Below are 19,687 nucleotides of genomic sequence, written 5' to 3' on the forward strand. Positions count from 1 at the left end.
AAAAAAAAAAAAGAAAGAAATCAAGGTATCATCAAGTCCCTGTGAGCTGTTGTAGAAGTCAACACACATCTATATCAATATTTTGACATCACCGTTCTTAGGCCTGCTGCTACTTTCTATTTTGGTTTGCTATTTAATGTTCAAAGCTTATGTCACTATACTATAAATTTGGGAACATTTTGGAAACCATGTTTCCTTACAATTCAATGTTACCTTGTCTAATGTGCACTATTCTGGCTTCATTAGACAGCTAAAGAGGGTTAAGACTTCTGCTAGTACCATTTGACAAAACAAAAAATCCCAGTCCTCCCTCTGGTATTTTGACACTGAACCATTGTCAAAACCCTAGGGGGTTGGGCCGCCTCCTGCCGCAGGAGGGCTGGTCAGAACAGGAACCAACTACTTCCTGTTGAGTGGGTTCTGGCTCATGGCCACCCCATGTGGCAGAGTAGAGAAGCTCCAGAAAATGTCATTCTGTCATCTTGATGGCAGCATCTCACCAGCTTTGGGTTCCATGGGGTGCCTAGGTGGGTTCCCAGTGCCAGCCTTGTGGTTAACAGCCGAAAGTTCTTAACTCACCAAAAAGGGGCCTCTAAGTGGGTTCCAATGGCCAGCTGTTTGGCTAGTGATGGAGCGTTTAACCCTTTGAACCACTCGGCCTGAGTGAAACATGGAGCTGGGCAGAGATGGCCTGGATTCGCAGGCACTTACCAAAAGTCCGATGGAGATTCTCTGAAAAGACAAATGGACATGCATTTAGTAGGGCCCTCAAACCATTGGGGGGCTGGGGGTGGGGTGGGGATCCTTTCTCCTTTGATATTTAATCTCTTACATTTTTTTCAACGGGAACGGGACAAGGCACGTGACTTCTGCCCCCGTTGGAAACAGCGATGAGGAATGCTGCTGCCTTTAGACAAGGTCTGGCTGCCGGGGTTTTACCGAATGAATTTCCCATGCTGGGAGTAAGGGGCAGATGGTCAGAGAAAATGACCTTCTCAGTTAGGGGAAGAAGGAGGCGTGTGGAACTCACCTATCTCTGCTCGGAGTTTTCCTAAAATAGAAAAAGGCAACTGTTGGCTGCTGCTCTGGCAGCAGATGGACCCCTCCCATGCCCAGCTCCACAAGCATTTGTATGAACTATTTCTGGAAGCATCTTTAGCATCCCCCTACTTCTCCCCCACTGTCCTTGGCTCCTTTCTCTAAGAGGTTCTCCGTTGGTAGCTACTCCACCCACCTGGTTGTTACTTTGTGAATGTCACACCACATTCCCATTTGAATGAAGAGGCAAGGGGGTAAATAGGTGATGAGCAATTCATGTGAGACAGGCGCTGGAATAGGCCCTTTAAACATACTGTCCCCTTGACTCCTCCTACTGCCCGTCGTCATTTCCGTTGTCTTGGATGCCTGGCGATGTTGTGTGTAGCAGATGGAGTGATGCCTTGTTCTGTGCCTACTTCATGGTCCTTGGCCTGTGAAAGGCCGTTGTGGCGTCTGTCAGGGCTTCTCATGGAGCCCTGTCTCTGCTCCCGCTGGCCCTCTTCTCTACCAGGCCTGTAGTCCTGCTTGCCTGATGGCACAGGAAAATATGACGAAGCCCTGCCCTTCTCTAAAGAGCATTTTAGTTGTGTTCTACAGCTGTCTTGTTTGTTCTTTTGGCAGTCCAGCATGCATTCAGTATTCCTCGCCAACACTACTCTTGGAAGGTGTCCATTCCTACACTTTAGGAGGGATGGCGAAGGTGGATGTCTCTCCTTGACAGACACATTAACTGAGGCTCGGAGAGCTGTTAGGGTTTTGCTCAGTGTTCAAACTGTCAGTCTCCCTGGCTCCATCAACTAGACTCTTTCTGCTTGCTTATGTGGACTGAGTGAGGAGCCCTTGTGGCGCTGTGGTAACCGGTTGGGCTGCGATCCGCAAGGTCAGCAGTTGGAAACTACCTTAGGAGAAAGACGAGACTCCCGTAAAGAGTGACAGCCTCAGGAACTACCCTGCCCTGTGCTGTAGGGTCACCATGGGTCAATGTCCACTCATAGCAGTGAGCTGGAGAAGTGGACCATAATGAAAGGCCTTTTTCATGTGGGAGAAATAAGTACTCCGTGGTGGCTGCAAATTAGGGTACTTGATCTCACAATATTCTCCCTGCGAGTGGAAATGGATGCCCTCAGACTTGCCGGCAGTGAGTGTGATATTCCCTGACACGCCCTCCCCGCTGCCTTACACTCTGCAGTAACCTGAAGGGGTGCTTGGGGAGAAGGCTCAGAATGGAAAGCTCAGGGTCCAAAGCAAAGCAAAACAAATTCACTGCCATTTAGTCCATTCTGACTCAAGGTGGTCCTGTGGGACAGGACAGACCTGCCCCTGTGAGTTTCCAAGACTAACTCTTAAGCCTCATCACGGAGAACCTGGTGGTTTTGAACTGCTGACTTTGTGGATCTCAGCCCAACATGTAACCAATGAGTTCATGCCTAAAAGGAACAGCAGAGCCCTGGTTTCATCCTAAGCCTTAAAATCAGTGCAAATGCCAACTGAGTGTCCCACATCCACTCTGACCTCCTAGCAGCCAAGGTGAAGACCAAGGAGACAGGAAAGGACAGGAGTCCTGAGCAATGTCCTTGGTGATCCTGGAAGGCAGGGAGGAGCACGCTGCTTGGGGAAACAGGAACACACACAGAGTAGACAGGGAACGTAGACAAAGAAGAGCTAGATACAGGAGGACCATACACCAAAGATAATGGTAGCCATAAGGGTATGCCCTGTCAAGACCTAGATATGCCGATAGGAGGGAGCCATCTCCTTTATCCTTTCCAGTTATGACTTGCTAGATCCACTTTTTATCTCAGGAGTCGCTGTGCATGTGTATTGCACCTGTTGTTAGAACCAAACCACAGCCAACTCTATAAAGAAGATAGATTGTGGCGGGTTGGATTCCGTCAGATGCGTGGCCTTGATGGTGTGTCAGTCCGTTTCCCATCTCTCTCTGCTCTTTGATGCACCTGTCAAATAAAAAACGGTTTTCTCCCTACTATTAAAATCTTGTGATGATGCTCCCCTCGGGTCACCACTCTGCCACCAGGGCTCCCAAGGATGGCTCAGCCTGAGTCCTGTGATCTACTCTGTGGAAGTGGTGTTTACTTACAGGCTCTGTTGAACTTGAATAGCCTACACTTACTTACCCAGCTCTGAAGCTCAAACACTTTCAGGTGCATGAAGCTGCTGGAAATGGTCCAGAAGGCAGGCGTTTGATCTCTTATGAGCTGTGTCAGCTTGAAGTCAGCAGATCTCTTCAAGCCTCAGTAGCCACCTCTGTAAAATGGGCCTATCCTATGTCTGTCAGCCCTACCTCACGGAGAAATAAATAGCTATAAACCTTTATGGGGCCATGAAGCTCTGAGTCAAATAATCAAAGAGAGATGGATGTGGACTGAGCCCTGGGAGGCCAGTCCATTTCAGGGAGGGCCACCTCCAACCATCACCACCACATGCACACCCTCTACCTGTACCTCTGAGTCTGTGCTGCAGGAAGAGGAAGATGAGGCCCATGGAGACCTGCAGCAGGAGCACGGGCAGGAGAGCCATGAGGACCAGCACGGCTGGGCTGATCCAGTAGAAGGGATCTGGAAGACACAAGATCATTACCTGGAACTGTCTCCGTAACACCCAGCACAGGGCCTAGTTGAATGAAGAAAGGAATATGACAGCTTCAAAGGAGGTGACCAAGAACTGATACTTAGCTGACTTGGTCTGAAAGGCACCATAGTCCACACCTCGCCCTGCCTCAGTCCTAATGGTTTCGAATGTTGACGTTGTACGTTAGGATGTGCTTGTGTGCGTGTGGGGTTGGGATGGTGTGGGGAGCAGCCAAGGAACTCAGCTGTAATCCCCAAGTCCAAGGAATGCACTGAGGCATCCAGGTGGGGAAATGATTCCATTTGATTTACTCAGTTGAGGTCAGCTAAGAGGCCACTATTGTTAGGTGCCACCCATCCAGTTGGTTCTCACCCATAGCAATCTTATACACAACAGAAGTAAATACTACCTATTCCTACACCATCCTCACAATCAATTGTTCCTCTGTGTGAGCAGCCGCTGTGTCCTTCCGTCATGTTGACGGCCTTCCTCTCGATCTCTGTCCCTCCACTTTACCAAGCATGAGGTCTTTCTCCAGTGTGACAAACTGACAGGCAGGGCGTGGAAGAGACCGTGCAATAGTTAATTAGTAAAGACGACCAGGCTGACCTAGGATCGTACCGGAGGTACAGGAAGTCGGAGGATCTTCTGTGTTTAAGTGTTTAGATTTGCGTGTACTTTCCGCCCAGAAACTTTAGAACTAAATTTCAACATTCAGTGTTCCTTTCTATCCTGTTTGTAGGGACCATGCCACAATGTGAGCAGAGTCTCCGACTTTGTCATCAGTAAAAGCCACGAAGATTGCTGCATCTTTTGAGTTGTTGCAGAAATCTCAAAGTACCATTTTTGTTCACCACTCTTTTGAGATGATGCTTGTGTTAGTCTGGGTACTTTAGAGAAACAGATCCACAGAAACTCATGTATAAGAGAGAGTTTTATATAAAGGGTAAGTGCACATCAAGAAAATATCCCAACCCAGTGCTGCCCAAGCCCACATGTCCAACATGAACCCATTAACATGTCCAACACCAATCCACAAAGTCCTCCTTCATCTCACAAAACAGATGCAGTGACGCCGATGGCAGGAGGAAAGCCGAGTCACTGAATGTGTACGCATCTCAGTGCTAGCAGGGGTCTCCACACGGCTGCTCCAGCACCCAGGGCTGCATCGGGGTAGGTCCATGTGGCTTCTCCTCAGGGATGTCTTGCAGGAAGTGAGCCTTGCCAGCTAAAGCAGGGAACAGGCTAAGGCAGCTGCACCCTGGTCCGACCAACAGAAAGCAAGAGATCCGCAAACTAGAAAGGCAAGGCTCACCGAGCCATTTCTCCCTCCGCTTTTCAATTAACTTCATATGTGTTTATCGGCCAGGTTGGCACAATGAACTGACTACCTCAATGCTAAATTATTGCCATTGAGTCCCTTCTGACACAGCAACCTGCCCTACACTATCTTGGATAATTGGTGTGGTGGAGCCTGTTGTTGCAGCCATGTGTTAATCATCCCAAGAGCCTTCCTCTTTTTCACGACCCCTCCCACTTTGTCCAATGTGATGTCCTTCTCTAGGGACTGGTCTCTGCTGAGCACATGTCCAAAGGACAAGAGATGAAGGCTCACCATCCTTGTTTCTAAGGAGCACGCTGGCTGTACTTCTCCCCAGACCGATTTGTTTGCTCTTTTGACGGTCAATAGAAACAAAACAAACTCACCGCCATCGAGTCAATTCTGACTCACAGCTGCCCTGGAGGGCAGGATAGAACGGCCCCTGTGGGTTTCCAAGATGAGACTGTAACTCTTAAGCACGTAGAAAGCCCCATCTTTCTCCATCTACAAGGCTGGGTGGTTTCAAACTGCGGATCTTGTAGTTTACAGCCCACGGAGTGACCAGGCCACCAGGGCGCCTTTAGGCCATCCATGGTATTGCAAATGCTCTTCATTAGCAGCATAATTCAAATGCATTGATTCTTCTTCCTCTTCCTTATTTCAGTATGGGTCACCAAACATTCTGTCACCTTCCTATTGTGACAACCTTATTTCAGTATGAGCAAGTTTTGTTTTTATACTTAAGGAAACATTCTTTGGAGAAAGAAGTTCTAGCAACCCGCAGAGGGTTCAGGACACAACCTGAGGCTAAGAACTGATCATGTGGAGCTTCTAAGAAGCAAGGTCTCAGGCCTGGGGACCAACTGGGTGTGGAGTGGGAGGGGCAGCACCTGAAGGGGAGGCCTGTAAGCTGGGTGCTTGGGTTTCCCTGTAAGTCCCCAAAAGAGTCTGCTCCTTGGACCCAAAGCTCCAGCGACCCCTCCCAATGAGCTCTGTCACAGCTACAGCCCCTCCGGACCCGTTCTTGGCTTTCCTGTGCTCGGGATTAAGTCACCACAGTAAACAACATTCAATCTGTCCAGGGGAGTCTCTTAGGTGTAAACTTGGAATCGTCTGATGGCTTCATTGTATTCTCCCCTTTGCCTCTGCTTCCCCTCCCCAGGCAGGGCAGGCCCGAGCGTAAAACCCTCCTGGGCTCCTAGGTGAGGTAGGAACCAAACCAAACTAAACCTCCCGGAGGAAGTCCTGGGGGCAGCATGGGTTACCCCTTTGGGCTGCTAACCACAAGGTCAGTAGTTTGAAAATAGCAGCTGCTCTTTGGGAGGAAAATGAGGCTTTCTACAGGAAAGAGTTCCAGTCTTGGAAATCCACTGGGGCAGTTTTGCTCTGTCTCCTAGAGAGCTCCAGCAGGTCCCTGTCCACTGGGTGGCAGGGAGTTTTTGGCGTGAGATAAAGCTCTAGTGTTACTGTTTTCTATCATCTTTCCTCTCTCCTTTTTCCTTCCTTTCCTCTCCTTCTTCCTTCTCCCCTGCCCACATCACTCCCCCTTCCTTCTGTCCTTCCATGTTCCCTTTCTCAGTGGCTGGAGGAACGTGCTCAGCTAGGACATCAGGAAGGAAGCTGGAGAAACATCAGATTGTTCTTCCATGCAGTAGGAACTGCACCCCCACCCCCCATAAAACCAGCTGCTCCCACAGTCCTGCAGCCTGTCCCTAGAAGCAGTGATCTGTTCGTCTGCAGGCAACGCTGTCTTCTGGCCCCAGCATGGCCCCCCCTTTCCCTGGAGACACCAGCGACTGTGTGGCTGCTGTTGGCTCTGCAGGTTGGGTGGAGGCTGATCTGGCGACAGTCTGAGGCTAGGGCCCCCAAAGTACATTTGTTCTTCAAATAGCAATTATCTTTCCAATCTCTCGCTCCCCTTTCACCTTTCAACTCCACAGGTCGGGGATAAAAGAAAATCAGGGCTCTCAAATCACCCACCAGACAAACATATTGAGAACCAAGATCCTGGAGAAAGGATGAGGGGAGCAGTCAAATCAATTCCAGATCTTGGTGACCCCTGCCTTGTGTCACTTCACCGGGGGAGCAGCTCCATGGGCCATCTCTTGCCTGTCGGTCTGTGGGCGGCCCCTTTCTTGCCCCAGATCTGCTCACACATTGGTTCGCGGGCCTTTTCACTTGGATGGTGTTTACCGACAATGTTGCCCTTCATCTAATGGACCACCTACCACCAGGTGTGGGAAACAAAGATTTCTCCCATGTTGCCTCCCCCAAATATATGCCTAACTTAGCTGCTTGCGACATGTGGTTAATGACTACACTTGGAGGTCAACAGAAGTAGGTCAGGGGTTATTCTCCCTAAGGGTTATCAGCCATCCCCAAGCAAGCAGGCACCATTGTTTATCCCATAATAAGTAGGGCCCACTCCCTTCTGATAAAGATAGTAGTAGATTGTTTCCCTGAAGGAGAGCCCTGGGAGGCCAAGCGCACCCAAGGGTGACCATGGTTAGGCCACATCATGAATTAGGGTCCGCCCTTCTTGTCACATGTATACCCTAGTCCCCCCCCTTCCCATTATGTGTACACCTCTAGCTCATCCCCTTCCTGTTACACCTATGCCCATTGTATATCCCCCTCCTATTGCTCATATTGCCTATTGTACAGCCCCTTCCTGTGTGTGGCTACCTGTAATCACGCCCTCTAAGTAGATATGAGCCTCGGTTAGCAGTAAATCTCCCTCCTGCGTTCTGTCCCCTGCCCTCTCAGCCCATGCTGTGTGCAGAGCTGGCTGTTGAAATCACGGCCAGCCAGGAGGTGAGCATGCTACCATGAAATGTGTCTGACTTCTTTATTTGACTCTCTCTGCTCTCTCTCTCATTTTCTATGACTTTATTATAGTCTTTACATATCTTTTAAAAAATCTTTATATATCTCAACCATACAGTTGCGCTTACTGAAACCGTGATTAGTTGTAGGGGGCTGGCCTTACCCCCACAACCAGGAAATCCACCAAGGACTCCCTGCAGCGGATTTGACCCATTTGAAGTGTTAGTGGTAGCGAACATTCCTGCTTACAACCAACAGACAAAGCGGGATCCCGAAGAAACAGAAAGAAATAAGTCCATGTGCATATCTAGATTGTTCATGTCCATGTCTAGTGGGACACAATAACCAGAAACTGATTATTGTTTACGTTTGTTCATCCCATTTCTTTTCTCCCCCCCCCAAATCATTCCATCCTTCAATCGCATCAAGCAGTATTGTACAATTGCTTCCATAATCAGTTTCCAAACCTTGTCTTTCTTTTTGAACTCCTTGACGACAGCCCCCTTTTATTGCCCCCCTCCTCTAATATATTATTATTTTTTGTTAAAATTTTTAAAAAATGTTCTTGTGTGCCCACAAATGTCCATATAGATAATTTAATCTGAATGGATAAATATGATTATGTTTAATGCAGATGAGAACCCCTAGTCTCCCCCCTCAGTGATCCCGATTCACTTTCTTGTGGTTAACCTTTTGTATTTTTTTCTCTGCCTTAAAGATTCATTGCCATAGAGTAGATCCTGACTCACATTGACCTATAAGGCAGGGTAGAACGCTTCTGTAGATTTCGAGACTGTAACTCATCTTTCTATCAAGGAGAGGCTGGTGGTTTTGAACTGTTGATCTTGCAGTGAGCAGCCCAGTGTTTAATCTACTACGCCACCAGGCCTCCCCCCAACCACATATACACATACCCACAAACACAGGGTTTTTGTTCTTGGTCTCCACTTTCTGTAGCTTGCTTTTATCAGTAAACAATATCCCATGGAATTCCTCCAAGCCACCTGGAAGAGCTCTAAACAATCTTCTCCAATTGTTGCAGAACACTCATGGTATGGATTCCAGCATCCACTCAGTTCCTTCCCTGTTTAGGAAGCCTGGCTTTGATTCCACTCTTTTCCCACTCTGAATGTGGATGCAATGGGCACTCCTGAGCTTAGGAGTTCCTGTGGACGGAGATGTGTGGATTTCTATGGATCTGATGTCCAAGTGTGAGATGTCTGGGTTGTAGGATGTCATCTCAATTGGGAGGGTCACAGCCATCCACCGGGCGGTCTCTGGCCACCCAGCGATGATACTGGATGTATAGTGCCACTCACCTTCTACCTTCAGCTCCACGGCCGCCTCCTCTTGGTATGAGTGGTCCCGGAAAAAGCACGTGTAGCCGCCCTCATCGGAGAACCTTACGTTCCGGATCCTGAGGCTCACCTTCCCCTCGCCAATGGTCTCTTTCAGCAGCTCTGTCCGACCCCGGTACTCTGGTGCCTGTTCCCCATCTTGGTCCTTGCCATTTCTGTAGAGATGAACCACTCTGGAGAAAGGGGGGCGGTACCAGCCCACCTCCATGCCTGTCGCATTCCTCCCGGGCGACAGCCGGCACGGCAGTTCCACTTCATCCCCCACAAGAGCCCGGATGGGGTGCCCTGGTCCAATCACTCTGAACTGTCCTGTCCAAGACACCGAAGAAGAGACGAAAGGTCAGAGGGCACCTGAACAAATAAGCATGATATAGGAAGGGACGCTTTCAAAACTGGGAAGGGGGAAGAGACACGTTTATTTAAACGACTTCTGGATCCCGGGAGAGGCCCCATTTCCCTTCATGAGCATATACACCTCACCGCACCCCCTGCAAAGCAACAATAACATACAAAACCAAAACATTGCTTATGGAGATGCCTGAGTAGTTTGGAAAGAACTTCCTACTACGTGGCCGTCTTGACACTTGCTGTCCACCTTTCTTTCCATCAACGGACCACCTTTGACATGGTCATCTGTTGTCTCTGAGTCCTCAGCCCAGCCTTCAGGCCCCTTGTTGGACTGTGATTCGGTACCTTGAGGTTTAATTCAATCAAGGATCTCTCTGTTTGAACGTGGCCAAATCAATCCCTCCTCTCTCAGTCACTGGCTGTCGTCCAGCCGATGCCCCCTCACAGCGAGCCTAGAGGGCAGGGTAGAACTGCTCCTGTGTGTTTCTGAGACCAACTTTCCACAGGAACAGAAAGCCTGGTCTTTATCCTGAGGAGTGACGACTGGTGGTTTCGAACTGTGGACCTTGCGGTTAGCCGCCAAACTCATCAGTGCTGAACTGCCAGGGCTACTGACTGCCTTCCTCTTAGAGGCTTGTTTGTGTCAAAACACCGGCCCTAACTGCCTCTGCACCACGTCTGCACCCTCTCCTCTAGTTGACCCAAGACTCCCCAAATGATTCCCGAGACGGCCCTGGAGAGGGGCTCCCCCTTGTTTTTCTCCTATGCCAGCTCTGCCTTCAGCCTTCACTAGGGATCCGGGATCCCTCTCTGCACACACTCCTAGTCTTTCTCCAACGTGGATGTGTCCTCAATCACACACACAGGCAACAAGGCTGATTTCTCCATTAGATCCGCAGTGATTCCACCAAGGGGCTGGCTGGACTGGCTCTCCCTCACTAGGTAGGTGGCCCCCTGATGTGGGGGGCCTTTTTAAAATGTCCCCCTCCAGCACACGAGAATAGGGCTTGCCTATAAAAACTTGCTGATGATATGAGATATAGCTCTCAAACATAGCAAGCTGTTGCAATTCAATACACATTTATTGAGCATTCACCGTAGGGCAGGTACCATTAAGCAAGTACTGACAGCAGCTCTAAAGCCCAAGGTGAAAGCCCGCTGCTATGGAGTCAATGTCAGCTCTCAGTCCAGGCGACCTTGCATGTTCCACAGGAGAACAGCGCCCCATGAGTGATGGGGCGGATCACCTGGCCTGTTCCCCAGCACGCTCCCGGTGCTCTTGAACTGCCAGCCTTGACATTAATAGTGGAGCACAGACCTTTGGTGCCACCCGGGGACCTCTGCAGCTCCAGGACGGTGTGATTACTACACCCCCTTTTTACGGGCAAGAGACCCAAAGCAGAGGACAAAGAATTGGTTTAAGGCAAGCTTGGTGTTAAGAGCAGGTTAAGGCTCTTGGGTTCTATGCTGAAGACTGCAGGGAAGCTCCAAAGAGTTTTGAAGAGGGAAACCCCATCCACAAAGACAGGACACACCTAGCCATTTGAGGAGGAGCCGAGGCAAGCAGGTGAGGCCAGGGGAACTGGCCTCTCAGGTCGCAGGGTCTCCCGAGGACGGGAATAGAAGGGAACATCTTACCTGCATAGCTGACAGACAGATGGAGGAGCAGGACGAGGAGGGAGGGGAGGCAGCTGAGCAGCGAGGAGCTCCGGACACTTGCCATTTCACTGCTACTGGGGACAGAGAGCCCCCGAGGTGGGGTTAGGCCGGGTGGGGTGCATGCCTCTTACCATGGACAAGTCAGAAGGGAGGATCTGGGAGGGCAGTGCTGCCCGGGACCTGCCTCCCTTCAGCCAGGGCTGCAGCTGTTCCCAGAGGGATGGCTCACGTCACCCTGGCCAGGCACTTAGCACAAAAGAGCTACAGACCGACGGGATGACCAGGGCTTGCCTTCTCCACCCCCTAGAGGAGCCGTGCTGAAGCTGCCTGGTACCGGGCTCTCCTCCCCTCTCCATCCCAGTGGCCTCTGGGAGGGGGCCTCCTAGAGTCTGCTCAGTAGGGACACAGCGTCTGCTGGCTCTCAAGAGAAGGCTTCACCATGCAGCCTATGAGCTGCTTCCTTCAGTCGCTCTCCTTCCACATTGAAGCAGGAGGTTCCCACTGGGTCTTACAAAACAAACAGAAAAGAGGATTTAGAGCAACACACGATGGCAGCCCCCCACAGGCTCGGGCAATTTAAGCAAAGCGGACCTACAGCCTTCAAATGGATGTGGACCTAGATAGGCAGAAGCGCCCCCGTTGTAAGGTCGGTAACACGATGCATATGGATGGAGTTAGAAGTTCTAATGGAGTGGTGGAACTGGGAGCCTTCGCAGCACTAGCAAAAGGTCAGCATTCCTCCACCATCTGCGTTATCCTGCAAGAGCACCAATCCGATTTAGGCAGACTCCATTTTCCCCTGAGGCGTGTTTTTCAGACGCGTCTTGTAGACTTCAACTACTGGAAGGGAAGTTCTCATTCCAGGGCAAGATTTCTTCAGATACTGCTCATGTACTAATTTTTTGTCCACTTGCAATACATGAGTTGGGCTCATGTGTGGGAAACAGAAAGATTGCTCCCAAGTAGTCTCCCCCAAATATATGCCAAACTTAACTGCTTGCTACACATGGTAAATGACTATACACTTGGAGGTCAACAGAAGTAGATCAGGGGTTATTCTTCCTAAGGGTTATCAGTCATCTAGAACAAGCAGTCACCATTGTTTATCCCACAACAAATAGGGCCCACTCCCTTCTGATAAGGATAGTAGTAAATTGTTGCCCTGAAGGAGAGCCCAGGGAGGTCAAGCCCACCCAAGGGTGACCAAGGTTAGGCCACCATCATGAATTAGGGTCTGTCCTTCCTGTCATATGTATACCCCTAGTTCCTCCCCTTCCTATCATGTGTACATCCCCAGCTCATCCCCTTCCGGTCACACTTATACTTATTGTACAGCCCTTTCCTGTAATCACTACCCCCCCCACCCCCCCACCCCCAAGTAGATATAAGCCCTGGCTGGCTCTCTCTGGAGGTCTCTGCCCTAATTCACCTCGGCCTGTGTGGTGGTCGAACCTGGCTGGTAAGATCACGGCCCTCCAGGAGGTGAGCATGCTACTATGAAATGTGTCTGACTCCATTATTTCAATCTCTCTTCTCTCTCATGCTCTCTCTGACTTTATTATAACCTTTATGTATCTTAATCATACAATTGTGCCTACTGAACCTGTGATTAGTTGTGGAAGGGCTCACCTCCCCCCCCCTGCTACACACACACACACACACACACACACACACACACACGGTAAAAACCCTTTTTTTTTTTTTAAGAATGAGGAAATGTGAGCCAACACTGGCACCATGTAATGATGCTGCACACGTGAGAAAACTGAGTCCTGCTGGCCATGGTGGACTTACGTCGTCGTCTACGATCCCACTGCTGGGGGGTCCGTTCTGATTCATAAGGGGTTCTGAGACAGACTCCTCTTTTCCCACCGAGGAGCTGCTAACTAGGAAGGTTAGCCCATGGCAGTAAGCACTGGTGGCCATTGATGTTCAAATGACAACTAAATGGAATGAACAGTTCAATGCCTTGGTCACACAAAGTAGGTTTCAAGTGCTCCATAGTCACCTGTAGCTAGGTAGTGGCATGCATGCAAAGTACCGGGGACTGCCAAAAGAACAAACAAATCTGTCTTGGGAGAAGTGCAGCCAACAGTGCTGTTTTAAGGGAAGGGTGGTGAGACTTCATCTGACATACTTCGGACTTGTCAGGAGAGACCAGTCCCCGGAGAAGGGCATCATGTTAGGTAGAGTAGGGGAGCAGTGGGGAAGTAGAAGACCCTCAACCAGATGGACTGACGCAGTGACTGCAGCAACGGGCTCAAACATTAGAATACTTGGGAGGATGGTGGGGGTTGAGGGGAGCGGGCAGTGTTTTGTACTGTTGTGCACAGGGTAGCTGCTATGGGTTGGAACCAACAACAACAACAGTCACAACACATGATATTGGATTGCACTGTTTAAGGTACCGGAACACAACGGGGACATACACTTTTTGCTTTTTTTTTTTTTTAATCAATTTATTGGGGCTCATACAATTCATCACAATACATAGATCAATTGTGTAAAGCACATCTATACATTTGTTGCCCTCATTATTCCCAAAATTCGCTTGCCTCTTGGGTTCCCGGAATCCGCTAATTTTCCTTTTCCCCCCCCTCCCCACTTTTTGCTTTTATCCGGGGGTGGATGTAAGATGGGAGAAGACCACACGCTGAGTCTCCTAAAGATGGGAGATGACCACCACCATCTGAGTCTCCTAAAACTCAAACCAAGCACACTGTCATCGAGTAAGTTCTGCATCTGGGAGTTGGGGGTTCTTCCTCTCAGCGACAGGGCAGCCAGGGCTTGGACACCAGCAGGGTTTGGTAGCCCTTGCTGTGTAAGGGTGAAAGTCAGGGACGGAGGGAGGGATGTGTCAGGTGGGGATGGAGTCACTGAACAGCTATGATTTCCTCCTAAGTGAGGATTCCTTCCTTCCAGAATCTGAAAGACCTTGGGATGCTCTTCCTTCATGGTACACAGCCCGGGAGGAGATAACACGGAAGATGGTCTCCTGGGCAGGCTTGGGGTTGTGGGTTCCTGGTCATTGTTCACCACAGGCCCGTTTCTCAAAGCTGGATGAGAGGCTGGAGTGAGGCTGGAGGGACAGGAAGCAGAGGGAGTCAGGTACGAGCCAATTAGATCCACAGCGGAGAAATCACAGACTTTCTGAAAGTAAGGATGCTTACCACCGTGGGCTCCCCGTGCACTCTGTCCTAGCCCGACACATGTAGTAATTCACGGAATCCTTACACCGCCAACACAAATGCCGAACCGTTTGTTCCTGGATGTAGCTTTGGAAATACATGATGCTCTTGGCTTCTCTTCGGATTCACTCTCGCCACTGAACTGTATGCTTTAAAATGGTTAAAGGGGCACATTTCATGCTATGTTTCCGAAACTGTTATCATCTTCCTAGTGAAGGGAATTGAGGCACAGAAGACATGGAGTTACTTACTTCCTTTGGGTCCCGAGACTAGGGAGGGGCAGAGCTGGGATTGGAGGCCAGGCTCTCTAGCCCCAGAATCTGTGCTTGTAGCCATGAGCCTCCTAAGTGCTCCCCTTGTCCCTTGTCCACTGGCTCAACTGCCTCAAGTCTCCTGACATGCTGGTGGGATAGGGTTCGTGGAGCTCTGGTGAGTAGGCCCCTGGGGGATCTCTTCTTTGGGCAAAGGGTACACACACACAGGAGGGAGAAAGGGGTGATCAGGAAAAATGAGGCCAGTGGTGTGGCCATTGGCAGGATTCTCAGAGCAGCAGCGTGGGGTCTGGCTGGGCCCTAAGCATGACGAGGACATGTGTAGGACGCAGCCTCCCTGCACTGGTCAGAGCACGGCCATTTCCTTCACTCACATGCTCATTGAGTTTACCCAGCATGGGTTACAGTTGACTCTTCGGTACGTTGCTTCTCTCAGTTTCAATTTAGCCTGCATCTTCCACCTGTGTCTGCTAATAGGCTGTGTGGACAAGCGTGAAAATGAGGTGCACACTTTGGAAACATGAGTGCGTGCTGTCCATACGCATGGAGGCAGCCACTCCTAAATGGTGGAAGGAACCATGGTGGCTCCATGGCTCAGTGCTCAGCATGAGCACTCCGTCAGCCGTTGGGACCCAGCAGCCTGTCGCCAAAGAGGAGAAACCACACGGGCATTTTGACTCATGACCGCTTGTCCCAACGGACTGAGCGGCCGGCCATGAGTATGGACCTTTGGCTTTATACTCAGGAGCAGGACTGCCTCAGTTTCCCCCACTAACTTGTGTGTCTTTTCTAGATAATGTGTACATCTATTTGACATGAATGATCCTGGTCTAAGGTTATTTAACCAGCAACGCACTGTTCCGTAATAATACAGCCCTCTTGTCATTTGAAGATTCGATTTGATTTTTAAAAATATTATTAATTGGGTAGTTTTCTTACTCACTTATTTATTCTGATGTTTTCACATTTCAAAATCCAACAGGTATAATGACAAACCTTGAAGTCAGCCTGCCAGACATCAGAGACCATGCTATATCCATATAGACCACCAGAGGGAGCCTCACAGGACTAATGGTGGTACTTACAGCCCTTCCTCTTTTTAATCTAAAGTAGTTAACAGTGACTTTTCTTAGACACCGCATCAGTACCTAAAGAACATCCCTGCTACTTATTATTTTATGCAACCACAGAGAATTCTATTATTTATTTACCATGAGCGCAGAACACTTACTGAACTACTTTCTCGGGCCGTTTCTCACTCAGGACTGTGGCATGGGGTCGATTCGACTCACCGTGAGCCTAGGGACAGAGTAGAACGGCCCCTCTGGGTTTCCAAGGCTGCACATCCTCACTGGAGTAGAATGCCTCATTTTCCTCCTGCTGGTGTATTTGAGCCACTGGCCTCGGGGTTATTAGCCCAGCACTAACCCCCTATGTCACCAGGTCTCCCCCATACGTACTCAGTTTGGTAGAAGAAACCTGTCAAATGGCTGAATGAACAAAGTGACATGTAATAGAGGCTCCTGAGGACACCCCTGCCCCACCTTAAGATCACAAGCCTCTGCCTGCTACTTTCCCTCAGGTGCCTTCTTGCATCCTAACCCGGCAGGCCAGAATTTACCCTGCCTGAGGTAGTTAGTTTATTGTGCCAACTGGCCGATAAACACATGTGGGGTTAATTGAAAGGCGGGGGGATAAATGACTTGGTGAGCCTCGCCTTTCTAGTTCTTGGGTCTCTTGCTTTCTGATGGTCAGACCAGGGTGCAGCTGCCTTAGCCAGTTCCCTGCTTTAGCTGGCAAGGATCACTTCCTGCAAGACATCCTTGAGGAGAAGCCACATGGACCTACCCCGATGCAGCCCTGGGTGCTGGAGCAGCCGTGTGGAGACCCCTGCCAGCACTGAGATGCTTACACATTCACTGACTCGGCTTTCCTCCTGCAGTTGGCATCATTGCCTCTGTTTTGTGAGATGGAGGAGGACTTTGTGGATTGGTGTTGGACATATGGGTTAATGTTGGACTTGTGGACTTGGGCAGCACTGGATTGGGATGTTTTCTTGATACCTTTATATAAAACTTTGTCTTATACATGAGTTTCTGTGGATTTGTTTCTCTAAAGTACCCAGACTAACACACTGCCTTTTACTTAATCTCATACAAGTCTTCGAACCCAGAAGTTAGGGATTTTGACTTTGCATCTCAAATTCTGAATTATGTCCTGTTGGGAATCTTCAGGCATTTGCGGACCTGGAAGAAGCTATTTTGAGAGGCACGTTGCTGTATTTATATATTTGACTATCAGACATTGAAATGTGTCCTTGGAATCATGACCTTCAGTTCCTCACTTCTGAACACCACACAAGTGGAATCTGCTTAGTCTCCCTCAGAGAAGGGACGTCTTGTGAGTGGGTGGGTGGTTAGTGCAACAAGTGACCGGCTTGGCTGCTAACCTTGGGCTGGTGGTTAGAGCCTACCAGCAGCCCCCTCCGGAGAAGGATCTGCCCATATCAACCGGTAGTAAGTCCTACTAAGGGGCTGGGCTCTTGACAATTCGTGAGAGTGGAGGAACTGAATGTAGAGTGCGTCTGAAGGATGCCTGGTGGTGCAGTGGTAAAGCACTTGACTGAAAACCAGAAGGCCAGCGGTTGGAACCCCTCCTCCGTTCTGCAGGACAAGATGCGCTGTCTTTCTGGAAAGATCCCCAACCTCGATGTGGACTTGGGAGTCTTTGCTGACATGCAAGGTCATTTCAAACAAGAAAAATGAAAGAAAAGATTTACAGCCTTGGAAGCCCAGTGGGGCAGTTCTACTCTGCAATATTCATCAGAATTTACTCAAAAACAAAGGGGTTTGTTTGGGATTTGGTGTTGGTGGTGATGCGTGTATGTGTGTGGTAGAAATGGGCAGGGTGGCTTTGTGTTGGCTGTAGTTATTCTTCTGAGGTCGTCTTGAACGTGACAAAGATTTTAACCAGTCCAGCACAGTGTTCTGTCTCACTGGCTTAATCAAAAAGCATTGAGCTGCTATCCACAGGTTGGCAGTTCAATTCAACCAGTCCGCTCTGCCGGCTCCTGTAACGATTTATCGTCTCAGAAACCCTAAGGAGCAGTTCTGTAAGTTGGAATCCACTCGATGACAAAATGTTTTGCTGTTTTTTTCCCCCTTTATCAAGACTGCCCGTAATTGTCTTTGAATGGGTTCAAAACAGCTTATCAGAAACAAGGCATTTACTTTATTTCATGCATAGCTTAGTTTAGAATGATGATTTAGTAAAAATCAAATGATTTAGCAAAAAAAAAAAAATTAAGGAATACATAACATGCAAACATGAAAAAGGATTGGCTCTTTAACTGGCTTGGGAAATGCTATTTCTGAAGATGGCGTTGCAAGTAGTGCCCCCTAACGGTCAAATCCAGTTACTGCGTCGATGATGGACACAGGGCAAGCGCAAAAGACCCAGGGTCCCAGGGAAGTTCAACAGGGATTTGGCAGGATGCTTGTGAATTACATTCGCTAGTCCTGTGGCGAAGTGTACCGTCTATTATTTCTGAACTGTCAATCTACCAACTAGCTCACAGTTTAGGACTTGGTGTCGGGTAACATTCTGATACTTGATTGTCAACCAGTAGAGGAAGTGATATACGTTCCTGTGCATCTTCACATCTTTAAAACATTTCTCTGTGATTGCACTTGTTCATCTCAACAATACGCGACGAACAGATCAAATAGTTCTGTTCTCATTTTACAGATAATGCAATGGGGGCCAGATCTGACCATAAATATCTGGACAAGACCTAGAACTCGGGATTTAGGGCTTCCGGACTGGAGTTATTGCTACAACCAACGACCGAGAGGCAGACTCCTTCTGTATTTTGGGTATTTTAAAAAAAATCATGACCTGTGGCTCTCTACATTGTCCTCACCATTTCTGCAGGCTCTATTTTGTTTTCTCTACCTTTTAAGCACCGGCTCTAGCTTCAACTCTGTTTAAAAACTCAAAAACAAAACAAAACAAAAAAACCCACTGCCACTGAGTGGATTCTGAATCATAGCAACCTTATAGCCTTGAGTTGAACAGAGTTGAACACCCTCCTTAAATTCCTGAGTCTGTCAATCTTTGTGAGAGTGCACAGCCTCGCTTTCTCCTACGGAGCAGCTGGTAGATTTGAACCACCAATCTTCTAGCCAGCAGTCCAACTCAAAACCCATTAAGCCACCAGAACTCCAAGTTCAGGAAGGTGATTTTAACAACAAAGGTGAATTTACATATACTCGTTTTTTCTTTTCAATCAAACATTTTAAACTGTAACTTGTCACCTGGTCAGCTCTATCTATCTATCTATCTATCTATCTATCTATCTATCTATCTATCTATCTATCTATCTCCACTCCAGCCAGTTGATATTTTATGTAGTGTTTGTTTATGATAAGTTAATACATCTGTTTATATTTTGAAATAATAAAGCCTGGATCAACGTGGTTCTGTTACTTTATTTTTGTTTTAAAACCTCCATGTTTAGGTCATGTGTGTGATCCCAAAATGCCTGGCATTGTAAATATCCATGGAATGAATGACAAAATTACAAAAACACATAACCAGCCGGTGTTCCTTCTCCACCTGTGACATTTCTAAAGGTAGTCATGGAAGATAAGCTCAATAAACATCTCATTTCCTTATGAGCCCCTAAGGCAGTGGTTCTCAACCTCCCTAATGCCGCAGCCCTTTAATACAGTTCCTCATGTTGTGGTGACCCCTAACCATAAAACGATTTCTGTTGGTGACTCCTTGTGGGCGTGGCCTTCTCATAAGGAGGGTCCTGGGAACCTTTCCTCTCCCTCTCTGCCTTCACCTTCCTGCTGGCAGACCCTAATTGCTACCAGAGCCCTGTGATTTGGCCACTGCCATTCGATCCACACGACTTTGCACCAGCAACCTGTGATATGCCTGCACTCTGAATCATTGCTTGTGACTGCGTGAGTCTGAAGAGGGACTCATGGACCAGTACCGGACTTGTGGACTTGAGTTGGACTGGGCTAGGATGTTTTCTTGATTTACAATTACTCCTTGAAATAAAGCTATTTCTCACAC

The 19,687-nt window shown here is 48.7% G+C and overlaps 1 protein-coding gene across 1 annotated transcript in view; it reads right to left on the minus strand.

Moving 5' to 3' along the window:
• MOG (myelin oligodendrocyte glycoprotein) overlaps positions 1-11,263 on the minus strand; it is a 16,982-nt gene extending 5,719 nt beyond the window's left edge. The window contains exons 1-5 of the mRNA XM_004717309.2: positions 11,119-11,263; positions 9,094-9,441; positions 3,501-3,614; positions 1,031-1,051; positions 712-732 (exon numbers count right to left, since the gene is read on the minus strand). Of these exons, the coding sequence (XP_004717366.1) occupies positions 712-732; positions 1,031-1,051; positions 3,501-3,614; positions 9,094-9,441; positions 11,119-11,203 (589 nt within the window). The 5' untranslated portion in view covers positions 11,204-11,263. The remainder of the gene's footprint in view (positions 1-711; positions 733-1,030; positions 1,052-3,500; positions 3,615-9,093; positions 9,442-11,118) is intronic.
• Positions 11,264-19,687: the final 8,424 nt, after the last annotated feature.

The sequence above is a fragment of the Echinops telfairi genome, unplaced genomic scaffold, assembly GCF_000313985.2.
Source record: "Echinops telfairi isolate 266 unplaced genomic scaffold, ASM31398v2 ScPeMD7_7453;HRSCAF=8491, whole genome shotgun sequence".
Classification (NCBI taxonomy): Eukaryota; Metazoa; Chordata; class Mammalia; order Afrosoricida; family Tenrecidae; genus Echinops; species Echinops telfairi.